The 14,445-nt window shown below is 38.7% G+C and overlaps 1 protein-coding gene across 1 annotated transcript in view; it reads left to right on the forward strand.

Moving 5' to 3' along the window:
- The window catches only part of prex2 (phosphatidylinositol-3,4,5-trisphosphate-dependent Rac exchange factor 2), a 116,582-nt gene that overhangs the window by 52,195 nt on the left and 49,942 nt on the right, over positions 1–14,445 (forward strand). Inside the window, exons 16-22 of the mRNA XM_026938048.3 lie at positions 553–695; positions 1,847–1,939; positions 4,472–4,620; positions 5,041–5,126; positions 8,918–9,054; positions 10,913–11,030; positions 12,689–12,873. Of these exons, the coding sequence (XP_026793849.1) occupies positions 553–695; positions 1,847–1,939; positions 4,472–4,620; positions 5,041–5,126; positions 8,918–9,054; positions 10,913–11,030; positions 12,689–12,873 (911 nt within the window). The remainder of the gene's footprint in view (positions 1–552; positions 696–1,846; positions 1,940–4,471; positions 4,621–5,040; positions 5,127–8,917; positions 9,055–10,912; positions 11,031–12,688; positions 12,874–14,445) is intronic.

Below are 14,445 nucleotides of genomic sequence, written 5' to 3' on the forward strand. Positions count from 1 at the left end.
ACACCCCTTTCCCATCTCCTTTTAGCACTTTTGCTCTTTTCTCCTAAATTATGAGTCTATCACACAGACACTGCTTGTGGTTCAGTTTTCATGCTCACAGTGCTCGAAAGTAAGCACTAAAAATCAGAGCTCGAGCACTAAAGCATAAATGTGTACAAAAGAAAGTCTAAGGAAAGTCAGAGAATAAAAGAGAGGCTGGTGAAGGAATGGCTGTTTATAGCTATTTTTTTAAACTAATTTGTCTCACAGATGTTCCACAACATGAAATGTAACTATAAATGGATAAAAAGAATGCTGTGTTCTTTAATAAATTACAAATTGTAAACAAGTTGGCAAATTGCTGTAGTATAAAAGGAACACTTCTGGATGTGCTGTTAAAGGACAATAGGAAAATAAAACTTCGGGGTGGTGACAGTAACTTCGCTTCACGTCAGGGTCGCATAACACCACCGTGTCGTTGATTATTTTCCCATAAAAGCACACCCTGTCATGATTTATTCCTTACTCACGGTCTGAATACAGAACGCGGTTTAATTCTCACTTCTTTCACAGTGCTGGAGAAGAGCGAGTTCAAAGACGAGCCCCTTTTGTTCCGCTTCTTCGCCGACGAAGAGATGGAGGGATCGAATACCAAGCACAAGCCCATGAAGCACGATCTGAAAATAGTCGAAAATGTCATCGCTAAGTCTCTGCTGGTGAGTGATGCGTGGCTGTAAATTCTCACAGCTGCTATCGTTTACCGTGTGCTGCTGTGCTGTTCTGTCCAGTCACACAGCTCTGCTGATTTGTAGCGCTCCTTGATTTTGAGCTTGGGCCAACTTTGCGATGTAACTCGTTAATTATGAATGGCGGCTTCTAAACCAGTCTTTCATTGCTCCCTTGTTTAAAAATTGCTGAGGCACTCGGCTTGGCTTGGACGGCACGTGTGCTATAGCTGAGTGAAGTTATGGAAAGATGCAGCACGGCACTAACGGTGGAATTTCGATGAAACATGAACCAGATCGAGACTCAAAAAAAAAAAAAGATCAGTAGTCTTAATTCGACCTGTGATTAAAACGTAAATGGCCTGTTATATAATTCCAGTTTTAATTAAACAGGAAAATTAGATCAACAATAATTTTATTTCAGATTATTTATGGGATTTAATGCCTACTGGATAAAAAAGCATAGCAGGCCAAGCTGTTAAACTTCATACACATTTGTAGTTATCATGCATAGATAGAACGAGTAGAAAAATGTTAGAAAGTTGATAATTAACTCAGATCCTGAATTCTGATTGAACACGAAACATGTTTGGGTTTCAGAAACAATAGAAATGTTGCCGTTAAAAAGCCATTAAAGCCTTCTGAATATGAATCCAATGCAGAATGCAAAGCATAGATGAGCAAAATTAATTAATTAATTAATATTTTCTATAACAACAGAGCACTTTGCGCTTTCTGCTTTTGCTGTAACATGAAAAGCTGCATTTTTTTTCTTTGCAAGAGAGTGAAAAAAGGACATGCTGGTGAGGGAACGGTTGTACATAGCTGCATATAGGAACTAACCTGTCATGAAATGTAACTGTAAACAGTTAAAAAGTATCTTTCATTGAATTGTCACTTGATCATTTTGAATTGTTTCAGTATTTAGTAACTAGATAATATGCTTTAGGGTTTAGAAATGTAATGAAGCACATGATCACGATTCACATATATTAGTTTCAAAGCTGTGGGTTACGCAGAGGTTAGATTTAGATTTTCAACTCACCTCAAGTGTCCCTGATGTAAATGATCTCATGTGTAGCTGTGCTGTGTCATTTCAGCATCTGCTGCCTGTTGTAAACTCTGTGCACTCTTCCCTGTAGATAAGGCCTAGTGATGGAGGATATGGCTTCACCCTCGAGGATCGTAACAGAGTTCCAATTATCAAGTCGGTGGAGAAAGGCTCTTACGCAGAAGTATGTATCTAAATTCTCCTCTTCATCATCTAAACAGTGGCTCTGGACTTTTTAATGCTGGAATATATTTCTAGAACCTTTCCTTTCAAGATGTTTCAGTATTGCATCCGGGACACCCATCAATGTCATTACAGGTCGTCATTTTTAGCACGCTGCAAACATCACGTTTGTTCACTCATGCTCACTAGTTTACTCAAGAAAGGATTTCATACTAGCAGCAGATACTTTTTCTGTTGTTGAGCACAAATAGAGTAATATTTGTTAAATAAAATACCTAGCTGGCTAACTAAACCCTAAACCCTAAACCTTAAACCTAACTAGCACTTTTGTAGCCAGCACAGGAAGAGCTAGCATGGTAGCCACAAACGCTAGCATGGTAGCCACAAATAGCTAGTTAATTCAACCTGTTCTCAAGAGAAATGTGTATAAATGTGTAGTTGAATAAATGAGGTGGATCACGTGATAAGAAAACATACAAACACCATCGCTGCCGCTACCTTAAACCTTCGTAATGTAGTTTTCGGCAAATTGAGTCTTGTGAATTGTTGTTAAAGGCGTGACCATGTTGGTTAATTTTCACCACAGAATGTTTTCTAGCTATCTATGAACACAAATACGACTCTTAGCTACGAGACAAAAAAATCACTAAGATTTGTAAATGTATTCTTCGTTTGGAGGAAAAGTTTGATCTGTCATGTATGTTATTACTTTAAGGTTGTTTGTTATTACTTTGAAGTTGCTTGGGGAAAATTCGTAATAATTCATATTACTTAGTTGTATGAAAACTTACAAAAGTTATGTTTAAGTTTAACTTTAACATCATTTGTACTTTTCTTACAATTTTAGCAGAAAATTGAACAAAATTGAACCAAATCACAGTCAGTTTTTCTCAAGAGATCATGGTGAATTAGCTAGCTCATCTTACCGCACAGTTTACGTAGCTAGCCTATAAGGAAAATTTGCTGGCTGAACAAAATTATAATCCTAATCTTTACCCATTTTGAGAGTAATACATGTGATGTGTCCTCCAATTTTGGCAAAATAAGAGGACTCAGTGGATAGCTAACCTATCGAAAGGCACAATTTTAGCTCAGGTTGTCTAAAAATGTTGTCTACTTTGGGAGCCTACCCATGGATTTGAACGCAGAGCATAGAGTATCAGGGCTTCATAGAGTATTAGGGCTTCATAGAGTATTAGGGCTACATCGTCTGAAGTCAGCGATGTTTTACAATGTAAATATTTGATGAATCAAAATTGTGATTATATTACATCTATATTACATCTTACATGCAGCTGTTCAAATTTTAATTCATGAGAAATTCCCTCAATCAGACCCCAAGCCTGTGTGAACTATGGATCGTTGCTTTCAGATTGAATTCTCTCTGTGTTAGAAGGAGGTTTGATGTTTAACTCTTGTGGTCAGACAGAAATAGAAAGCTTTAAAAGCTCCTAGGCAATTTCTCTTTTTAGTGTTTCTGAATCTTGGCTCTATTAAATAGGACTCCACTATCTGTGGTTGTGGAAACTTGATCTGTCCTAATGGGGGATGGTATGGTGATGCTGTCCAGAGCTGAAGTGATGCCATGTGTGTGTGTGTGTGTGTGTGTGTGTGTGTGTGTGTGTGTGTGAGGATGTGGAGTTGGAGTTCATGATTCCAATATGGAGTTGTTAAATGGGGCAATATGCTTCAGCCATGCACTCGCATAGATAAAGGGCCATCTCATAAAAAAACTTCTCTGCATCTTACTCACACGCAACGTGATGCATGAGCTGTAGACAGGAAAGGGAGAGAGAACAAGGGAAGGGAAAGGCCAGCTTTCCGTTTTACAGAATGCTGAATCGGCACAGGAGGGAAGCTTTCGGCTTGCCTGCGATTTCTCAGGAAAACGGAGCGACATGTAGTGGGTGAGCGATGGAGATATGTACAATAACACAAACGATGTGTGGGTGTTTCGTTCACCAAAATCAGTGAGCTCCACTGAGAGCCAAGAGGAGGAAGTGCCATATTGTGATGAAAGATTTGGTGCTATATCTGTAGATGGGGGTTTGTATAAAAATGGCAGAATCTTAAGTGAGATATTTAACCAGAGGAAGAGGTTTTACCATGCGTTCAGAGAAAATGTCTCTTCAAACCCGGTGTTAATCAAAATGATATTTACTTAAAATGAATTGCCATGATATATCCCAGAGCTCAAAAAGGTTTAAAGGGCAAGATGGGTCATGTTACAGGATATTGGTGTAAAGGAAGGATAATGAATGCATGCAGTGGCTCATTAGGAAAAAGATTTTCAGGATCTGGGGTGGGTTGAGTTTCAAGACAGGTTGAGAAATATAACTAATAAGTTAAACCATTTTATCAACAAGATATGACCAAAAATGAGAAATCTGAGAGAATGAAAATGTCGGAAATGACAATAACACTGAAGCACAAATAATTACTTAACAGGAAACTGATATCTAAAATATATCAGTGTGTGCTGAGGTTTAGGCCTTTTTAATTATTATTTTTTTTATTTTATTTATGTGTGCAGATGGCTGGGATGGAGGTGGGGAAGAAGATCTTTGCTATCAACGGAGACCTGGTTTTCTTAAGGCCATTCCATGAAGTGGAAGCATTTCTCAAGCAGGGTTTCAGCAGCAAGGATCCTCTTCGAGTGCTGGTCAGCACCAAACCTCGAGAGTACGTAAAAAGCAAAGTCTGTGCAGGTTAAAAAAGGTCACCAGTTATTCAGCACTGCAGTGTATAGTTTACTTGTCAACTGTTGGTGAAATATTTACAGTATTTTTCATGTGACTAGAAATTAATGTAGTCAGTGAGAGTTAGCTGGCTTCAATTTTTTTTTGTGCAGCATTGGGATTTAGTCCCAGGGAACTTAAATATCCGATTGTTAATTAGTCCAGGCTAAATGGAAAATTTGACTACCTAATAAACATCCTCTATTAAATTTCACTTCATGTGGCTTCATTAATTAATAGTTCATTACACTGAATAGGCTATTAAATGACTTAAACACAAGATTTGTTGCTCATGGATGTCATGTTTCTGTGGTTAATTTGTGTTTTTTTTTCTGTGTGTGTGTCTGTGTGTGTATATGCTCAGAACTGTGAAGATCCCAGACTCGGCGGATGGGCTGGGCTTTCAGATCCGTGGCTTTGGCCCATCTGTTGTGCATGCCGTTGGCAGAGGTGAGGAAAGAGAGAGAGAGAGAGAGAGAGAGAGAGAGAGAGAGTGAGATATAAGCAGAGATACTGTGATATAGGAAGAGAGAGTGAGATATTAGGAGAGAGAGTGAGATATAAGGAGAGAGTGTGATATAACGAGAAAGAGTGAGATATAGGAAGAGAGAATGAGATATAAGGAGAGAGACTGTGATATAAAGAGAAAGAGTGAGATATAGGGAGAGAGAGTAAGATATAAATTGTAAGAGAGGGATATATAAGGAGAGAGAATGAGATATAAGGAGGCAAAAAGTGAGATATAAGGACAGAGTGTGATATAAAGAGGAAGAGAATAAGATGTAAAGAGAGAGCATGTGAGATATGAGGAGAGAGAGTGAGATATAAGGAGAGAGTGTGATATAAAGAGAAAGAGTGAGATATATGGAGAGAGAGAATGAGATATAAGGAGAGAGTGTGATATAAAGAGGGAGAGAATAAGACGTAAAGAGAGATCATGTGAGATATGAGGAGAGAGAGAGTGAGATAAGGAGAGAGCATGTGAGATATGAGGAGAGAGAGTGATATATAAGGAGAGACTGAGATATAAAGAGAGAGTGTGTGAGATATGAGGAGAGAAAGAGTGAGATATGAGGAGAAAATGATATTAAATATATAAACAGAAAAATATATAACATTTATAAGTATATTAAAATATATAAAGAGAAAGAGTGAGATATAGAGCGTGAGTATGAGATATATGGAGAGAGAGATATATGAGGAAAGGGCGTGACACAGGAAGCTGCTCCTCTCTGTGTGTGAGCAGTACAGCTGCAGCACAGCTGGATGTGTAGGAAGGTAAGGGACTGGATAGCAGCCAGACCAGTAAACTTATCTCACACACACACACACACACACGCGCGCGCGCACACAGTGTTCGCTCTCACTTTCAGATGCTCTTATATCCATATATGGAAATAAGAGTGAATTTGTGTGGGCGTGCCTCAAAGGCCATAGATGGGAATATAGGCTTGTCTTTGAGTCCATATATGGAAATCTTTGAAAGTTAAGTGCTACGGGAGTGAAAGTTAAGTGCTACGGGAGTGAAAAAAATGTCGTCAGTGTAGTGTAATCAAGTGGGTCCCTGGAGGACAAGTGGTTAGGCCACGATGCTCTCTCACCACCGTGGCCCGGGATTGATTCGTTGCACAAGATAGTGCACTTCCAGTGCCGGTCCCAAGCCTGGATAAAATTGGGGAGTGTCATGTCAGGAACGGCATCCAGGGTAAAAACTGTGACAAATCAAGATATGTGGACCAGTGATCCGCTGTGGCGACCCCTAACAGGAGCAGCCGAAAGAAGAACAGTGTAGCATAATCAAATATCATTTAAAATTTCAACTAACTTGCAAGTAAAATTTCCTCCGGTTGGTGGCACCCATGTTTGACATGTAAGACATTAATCTAGAAAAATAATGAACAGAAATGTTTAACACACAGCAAAAGTTTTTGTGCTAATGGAGTTGTACTGAATGCACTGAATATCTCTCTTTTTTGTCCTGCACGCTTAGGCACTGATGAGACTAAATTTAAATCACATTCATAAATGTTTATGATCACTGCTAACCTGCATAAAGCTAACCTTTATGATAAACATAAGCTAACCTGACAGGATTTCTGGGAAGACACCTAAACCCTAATTGTAAATATTTGTTATTTTGACTGCTAATGATAGCTAGATACCAAACAGGAGCTAATTTGACAGGATGTCTGAGAGGATTTTTAAGTAATATTCATAAATGTTTGTTAAACTCACTGTTAATTCTATGTGACAGGGCTAAGTTGGGCTAGCAAACATGGGCTATCCTGATTTCTGAGAAGATTTCTAAGCCATATTTAAACAGTAAATGTTATTATTATTCTTTTTACTGCTAATGATAGCCAGTTACCAAACATAAGCTACATTCACAGGATTTCTGAGAGGAATTTTATGTCACATTCATAAATGTGTGTAATATTCACTGCTAACATGCTAGCTAACAAACGCTAACCTCATACATTTCTAAGAAGACATTTCTTAAGCCATATTTATAAATGTTTATTATTTTGACTGCTAATTCTAGCCAGCTAGCAGACAAACCAGCTAAATTGACAGGATGTCTTAGAGAGTGAGTTGTCTCACTACTAATTTTAGCTAGGTAGCTAACATGACCTTACCATACACAATTTCTAAGAGGATTTTAATTCATATTCAGAAATTCTCATGACTGATGCTAGCTACCAAGATAACATGAGCGAACCAGACAAGATGTTCATTCACAGAGAATGCTAGCTAGCCAAAATCAGCTAACCTGCTAGGATTTTTGAGAAGGTTGTATTTATACATGTTTCTAATATTTGCTAGCTCACAACTGCTAGATAATGCTAGACAAAAGCTACTCAGAAAAGTTTAAAAGGAATATATCTGAGTCTGTCGAGGGCTTAAACATGTGTCCACTGGACTCTTATGAAGTTAGCGACAGATGAAAAAAAAACTCGGTGGAAAAAACTATTCCACACTGGCACTCAGCGGAATAGCTTCATTTCAGAAATCATGACAGCATGAGACAGAGGAAATGAGAGCAAGAGATGAGAGGACCACTTGGGAGGTGAAGAGGGACAGACAGAACAGAACAGAATGAAAAGATAAGACATTTTCAAATGTCTAGCCAAAACCAAAAACAAGTGATGATGAGGCTCAAAGATGGGAGTCCAAGCCAATCTCTGGCCGAGGTGGTGTTGTCTCCGCATGCAGTGGAAGATGGAGGATTGTGTGCTATGGCAGGGTGTGATAGTCAGAGAGAGTCTCACACACACACACACACACACACACACACACACACACACACACACACACATGGCTGCTCTGAGCTGTTCAGTCCTTCCTGCTGGTCTCAGTAAAAGCTCTTTTATGAATGAGTGTAGTGTCTGTACTCAGCTTGTTGTCCAGCTGTAGACTAATTTTATGTTCACACTAGCAAATGAAAAAGCAACGGGTGACCATTAATATTCAACATATGAAGTTGACGTGGAGCTGTGATTTCAGCAACAGCGGCAAGTGACTTCTTAACAAGCAACATTTTAGTCAGGATTTTCTCAACTCTATACAAATCCGTTATGATATGGTAAACCAACAAATCCAAATGAGTTCTCCACTCACAGTTTTAGTTCCTACCTGCAATTAAGTTGTAGCTCATGCTCACAAGAGACAAACTACACCTAGAAACCCAAGATTTTGGGGAAAAAAGAGGTATAATAAATGTGTATTATTCAGTAGTAAGAATACTGTGCACATTGGCGTTTTCCATGATCTTAAACGTCAGACGTTTGAACACCACGATATTTCATATGCTAAGATTGGGCATGCTTAAGAGATTTTAAAATAAACTATGTAAATATTTACTCTTCTAGTAACATGTATATCATTAAAGCTTGGAACCATGTAACGAAATCTTTTCTACAGAACCTAAACTCCCACACAGATCAACATAAACTACACCCTAGCGTAGTTATTACCTTCCTCTTGAACTTTATCTGCACAGAAAGTCCAGGGTGTTTATGTTTGCTGGATCCTGAGCTTGGCTTGTTTATATGCCATTCGTCATGCTAGCTGCCATTCCGTTTACAAAACACCTACCCAAATAGCGACGGTTTGGAGCCTGATTCGTGCTGTTTGTAGTCAGACAAGCGACTGCTCTCGTAAACATGTTAATAAAGAACGGTTGCCAGTGAACGCAGTCCTGTCTCTCTCATTGGTGAGTATTTATTTGGTCTGTTTTGCAGGCACTGTGGCGGCTGTGGCAGGTCTACACCCGGGTCAGTGCATTATCAAGGTCAATGGCATTAATGTGAGCAAAGAGAGTCACGCCAGTGTGATCGCCCATGTCACAGCCTGCAGGAAATACCGCAGACCCTCGCAGGTACAGACACGTCCCAAATCAACCATTTGTGCACTATAGTGTGTGCACTACAGAGTCATGTTCCAGTGTTACTATATTTAATAACAACAATGACAATAATAATAATCATGCATTGTTTATCCATTCATCACTCATCATTCAGCCATTCATTAATTATGCATTTAACCATTTATTAATTATTTTCATTTCATCCGTTCAACATTCATCAATCAGCCATTCAACCATTTATTAATCAGCCATTTATCAATTTATCCATTCATCAATCAGCCATTCACCCATTTATTAATCATCCATTTATCATTTCATCCATTCATCATTCATCAGTAAGCAATTCACCCATTAATTAATCATCCATTTATCAGTTCATCCAGTCAACCATTTATCAATTCATCCACTCAACATTCGTCAATCAGCCATTCAACCATTTATTAATCAGCCATTTATCAATTTATCCATTCATCAATCAGCCATTCACCCATTTATTAATCATCCATTTATCATTTCATCCATTCATCAGTCATCAATTCACCCATTTATTAATCATCCATTTATCAGTTCATCCAGTCAACCATTTATCAATTCATCCACTCAACATTCGTCAATCAGCCATTCAACCATTTATTAATCATCCATTTATCAATTCATCCAATTAAACACTCATCAGAGATTTATTTGTTCTTCAGTATTCATCGATTCATCATATATCCATGCATTAGTCTTTCATCCATTCATCGTTCCTCTACTATCCACTCAACAATCTGTTCATTAATCACACATTCGTCAGTCAACTATTCATCTGTTCATCATCTTCAGCAACTGTATTGTACTTTTTCACTTTTCATTTTGAAAAAATGACTCTGAATCATGAAAAATATAATAAAATAATATAAAGGACACAATATACTGTACATAAATAAACAAAAAAAGGATTTTCAATCTGGTTGCAAAGACCCAGGCCGAGCTGCCGTCCCAAATTTCTGTTTTCTATTCCAAGTTATAGAGACGATCTGAGAACATCTTATCCTGGCTGAGCTGCAAGCAGGCTTTACTGCTTCAGAAAATCAGCACGGCATGCTGGAGATAAACCACATAAAGCTTTAACTGTCATTAGCAGAACTTTGGATTCAGTTCACCAATGAATCACACTGCTGATGAAGTTTTTTCTCTAAAGCAAGTCTAAACCTAATCCAAACACTGAGCTAAGCAGCTGAGGGTTAAGTTCTTCACTTGAGGGCCAAACAGCGTCTGATAGTCCAGAGATTTAAACCCATAAGCTTTCAACCATTAAACTATACAGCGAATACAAATACAGTGTCGGGTTAGATGCGATTAAATATTAAATATTAGCAAAAAAAAACTATTACATTGACTTAACAAATAAGAATCCATGATACTTCACTAATAGAAGTCGAAATACAGTGTTCTTATTGATTGAAAGCAGGAATGATCGCACGTAACACAAACAACAATTAACACATATGTATTCCATAGTGCAGTATTTCGGGACCTTTGCTGATTGTGCTCAAGTCGCTCAATGCACTGCTTAGAGTTAGCGTCCAAATTATGGTAAATACAGTATACCCATAATGCCGTTTTCCATTTGTAAGGAATAGGCATAGAGCACTACAGTTTCTACATAATACAATAAATAAGTCTCAGGTTCAACTAACAAGTTCTTCAGTAATAAATGTCAAACAAATATAATTTTTTCTTTATTTAACCAGGACAATGAAATAAAAAAATTTTTTTGTGGTGGTCTAAGGTTTTTGGACAGAGCGTGAACAGAGCGTGCTCGCCAAATGAACCCGAACCCTAATGCCAGTCTAAACATTTGTGTTCTGGTTGTTTCTTATTTCAGCAAGACTCCATAAAGTGGGTGTATAACAACAGTGAGAGTGCCCTGGAGGACCACCAGAAGGCCAGCCAGAAACCTAGTACTGAGGAGAATGGGGAGGTGTTCGAGTGTAAAGTGGAAGGTAGTTCTAAACACCACATATGCACACACACACAGACACACACGCTGTCTCTGTGCCATTTCTATCATCATGATGTTCACTGCAGCTGTCTGCTTGTCTCTCATGGTGCTGTGAATTTCTCTTCCGCAGTCACACCTGCTACTCATTAGAGGGGAAAACATTTCAATCATTCACCTCAGTGAAGATGAATTGATTCTGAAATTCAAAATATGGACGGGAATATGGACTGAGTGCGGATTTGCTTGAGTAATGAGTTATTAATTAGATACGTGAAGAATAGTACAGATTTACTGTTTTTAACATTGATTTAGTTGTAGATTCATGTATCAGATGATTCAATTATTTCTAATATGATTCATAAAAAGAAATGTTAAATGTGTCCACAATAATGTACAGCACTAGATGATTCTAAAAATGACTAAATAAGAGCTGGGAATGTTGTTGATATTAATAATTGGAATACTAAAATCAAACCATGTCTGAATTATATTATATAGATATAGAGATACATTTTCAGTGAACCAAATAATTGAATAAATTATTACAGTTGACTCCAAACTTTTGACCAGAAGTGTATATATACACAAATCCATGGCATAATTGCAGTTTGCGCTTTAGCATTAAATGTAGAAAAATTATTCTGTAGTATACCAATTTTCCAGAAAAACAAGACAGACGTTCCTCATCAACTATGTAACTCATTCAGAAGCTGTATGAGGTAAAGCCAGCGGATATCCCAAATTCCAAGATGTTCATTATGTTAAGAATAAAATTCGACGAGGTATGCAGTCATAGGAAAACAATCAATGACGGGGTTGATCATTTTCCTACAATAGCACGTCATGAATTGCTTTATTCCCCTTATACCACATATTTTGGCAATGGCTACACATTTTTGTTTATTAAAGAATGATATATGGTACTATTTATCCGTTTAGTGTTACATTTTTGTCAGGTTGTGGAATATCCGTGAAACAAGTCACTTACGTTATAACAGCTAAAGCTCCCTCGCCAATAAAACAAAAGTGCAGCTCATGATGTTGCTAAGGAACCACAAAACACATCCAGAAGACTTTCCAGAGGCATAAGACTTAAAGTTATAGATTTATATCTGACTTTTGCAAAGCGCTGGCACTGGAGACTCCTTCTAAAAATGCTAAATTACAGAAAATTTTGCCATATCAACAGTTATATATTTTTCTTTATTAAATAACAGCACATTTCGAAATGTTTATTATTAGGCTTAAATTATGGAAACATCAACCAGTGAAGTCCCAGTGAATTAGCTGCTACCATAGAAATGATAACATTTTAGAATTCATATTTCGAAAATTATTCAACACCTTCTGACCAGTCAGGAATTTTAACTGGTGTGGAATAATGTTCATTAACTGGCTTATTAACTACTGTGTCATAAGTGCTTTACACAGCTGCCTGAAATGGCCCGTTTTTTGCAAACTGCACTACACTGTAATTTTCATTATGCTTACATAAATATTTGAGTGCATATGACACTAGAGAGTAGCAGCATACTTTGACAGTGTTTCAAATAAAATCCCTTAGTCAGCTAAACCAAAGAGAAATTTCTCCGAATGTGTATGGTACTAATCTACAGTGTGTAACCCTGCTGAGTGTGAGTATGTGTGTGTGCTCTGCAGAGGTCATGGACAAGTTCAATACCATCGCTTTGATAGATGGGAAGAAGGATCATGTGAGTCTGACGGTGGATAACGTGCACCTGGAGTATGGTGTGGCTTACGAGTACGACAGCACAGCTGGGATCAAGTGCCACGTACTGGAGAAGATGGTGGAGCCAAAAGGCTTCTTCAGCCTCACAGCTAAGGTACAGAGATATCACTGCTTCCTTATAACTAGCAGCTAACCTATAACACCAGATAACTAGCAGCTGTTGCTAGATTAGTTTTTTTCCCCCTTCTCTTGTGTTGCATGACATGAAGTTTGGTTGGAATGGAATGGTATGTGCAATACAATGGTGTGCAACATCGAGCTGAGGTAGAACTATCTAACATATAATAAATATTTATAAATACAGGGTAATACAGATAAACAGGAATGTAAGGGATGTGATGTTGTGCAAACAAATCCAAGGTCTAGTCCTAGGTGTTGTCTTTTTTGAGGGCCCGAATGGCCTGTGGGAAGAAGCTCTTCCTCATTCCCTCTGTGTTGGCCTTCAGGGAGTGAAAGCGCTTCCCTGGCCTCAAGAGAGAGAAGAGTCCATTATTTGGATGGCTGAGGTCCTTCGCAACCCTCCTGGCCTTGGTCCAGCACTGCTGTAGATAGACCACAGGTCAGAGTACTCAGTGCGGATGGTACGCGCAACCGATCGCACCACCTTCTGGAGAGCCCACCTATCCTACTTGGTGGTGTTCCCAAACCAGGCTTTGATGCTTCCCGTCAAGATGCTCTTGGTGGTGCTGGAGTAGAAGCTCCTTAGCATCTTAGAGGGCAGTTTGAAGTCCCTTAGGTGGTAAAGACACTGATATGTCTTCTTCACTAGGGTGTTAATGTGACAGGACCATGACAGGCCCTGCATGATGTGGACACCAAGGTACCAGAAACTGTCCACTCTCTCCACTGGGGTCCTGTTGATCTTAAGTGGTTGGTAGCTCCTCTCCTGCTTTGCGCTGAAGTCCACTATCAAATCCTTTGTCTTGCTAATTTAGGAGGAGGTTGTTTTGCTGGCACCAGTTCTCCAGGCTTTTAATCTCCTCCAAATAGGCTTTCTTGTCATTATCAGAGATCAGGACCACCATTACAGTGTCATCAGCAAACTTGAGAATGGTGGCAGAATTGGAAGGGGCCACACAGTCATAAGTGTACAATGAGTACAGCAGTGGGCTCAAGACACAACCCTGGGGGCTCCAGTGCTGAAGGTGAGGGAGGGTGAGACATGTCTGCCCGCCTGTACTCCTTGTAGTCTGTCTGTCAAGAAGTTGGAGATCCACTGACACAGGAACGGGGTAAGTCCCAGGTCCTCCAACTTGTTGGTGAGTTTGGAGAGGTTTATAGTGTTAAACGCATTTTAACATAATTTCCCTTCCTGGTGTCCAGATGGCTCAGGATTGTGTGTAGGAGGTGTGTGATGGCGTCATTGGTTTTGATCTGAAGTCATATTTTTCCAAAGAAATTCAAAGAAATCCAAAGAAATTCAGTGCATTTTGGCTGATATAATTGACTGATATATTGTATATATCTAAAATATACCCAGATGTCTCTCACATTTTCAACATTGGTTGGAATTGTATTAATCTTGTAATGTGGCCCAGGCATTAATTGTCATCTAACTTCCTTACCATTGGGTAGATTAATATTTGTATTTATGTATTTCTGAGAACTACAGATAGGGGTGGAGTGAAGGGCTATTGGGGGCATGTCTATAACAAGATGTGTAAAC

Source organism: Pangasianodon hypophthalmus, chromosome 22 (genome assembly GCF_027358585.1).
Source record: "Pangasianodon hypophthalmus isolate fPanHyp1 chromosome 22, fPanHyp1.pri, whole genome shotgun sequence".
In the NCBI taxonomy this organism is placed as follows: domain Eukaryota; kingdom Metazoa; phylum Chordata; class Actinopteri; order Siluriformes; family Pangasiidae; genus Pangasianodon; species Pangasianodon hypophthalmus.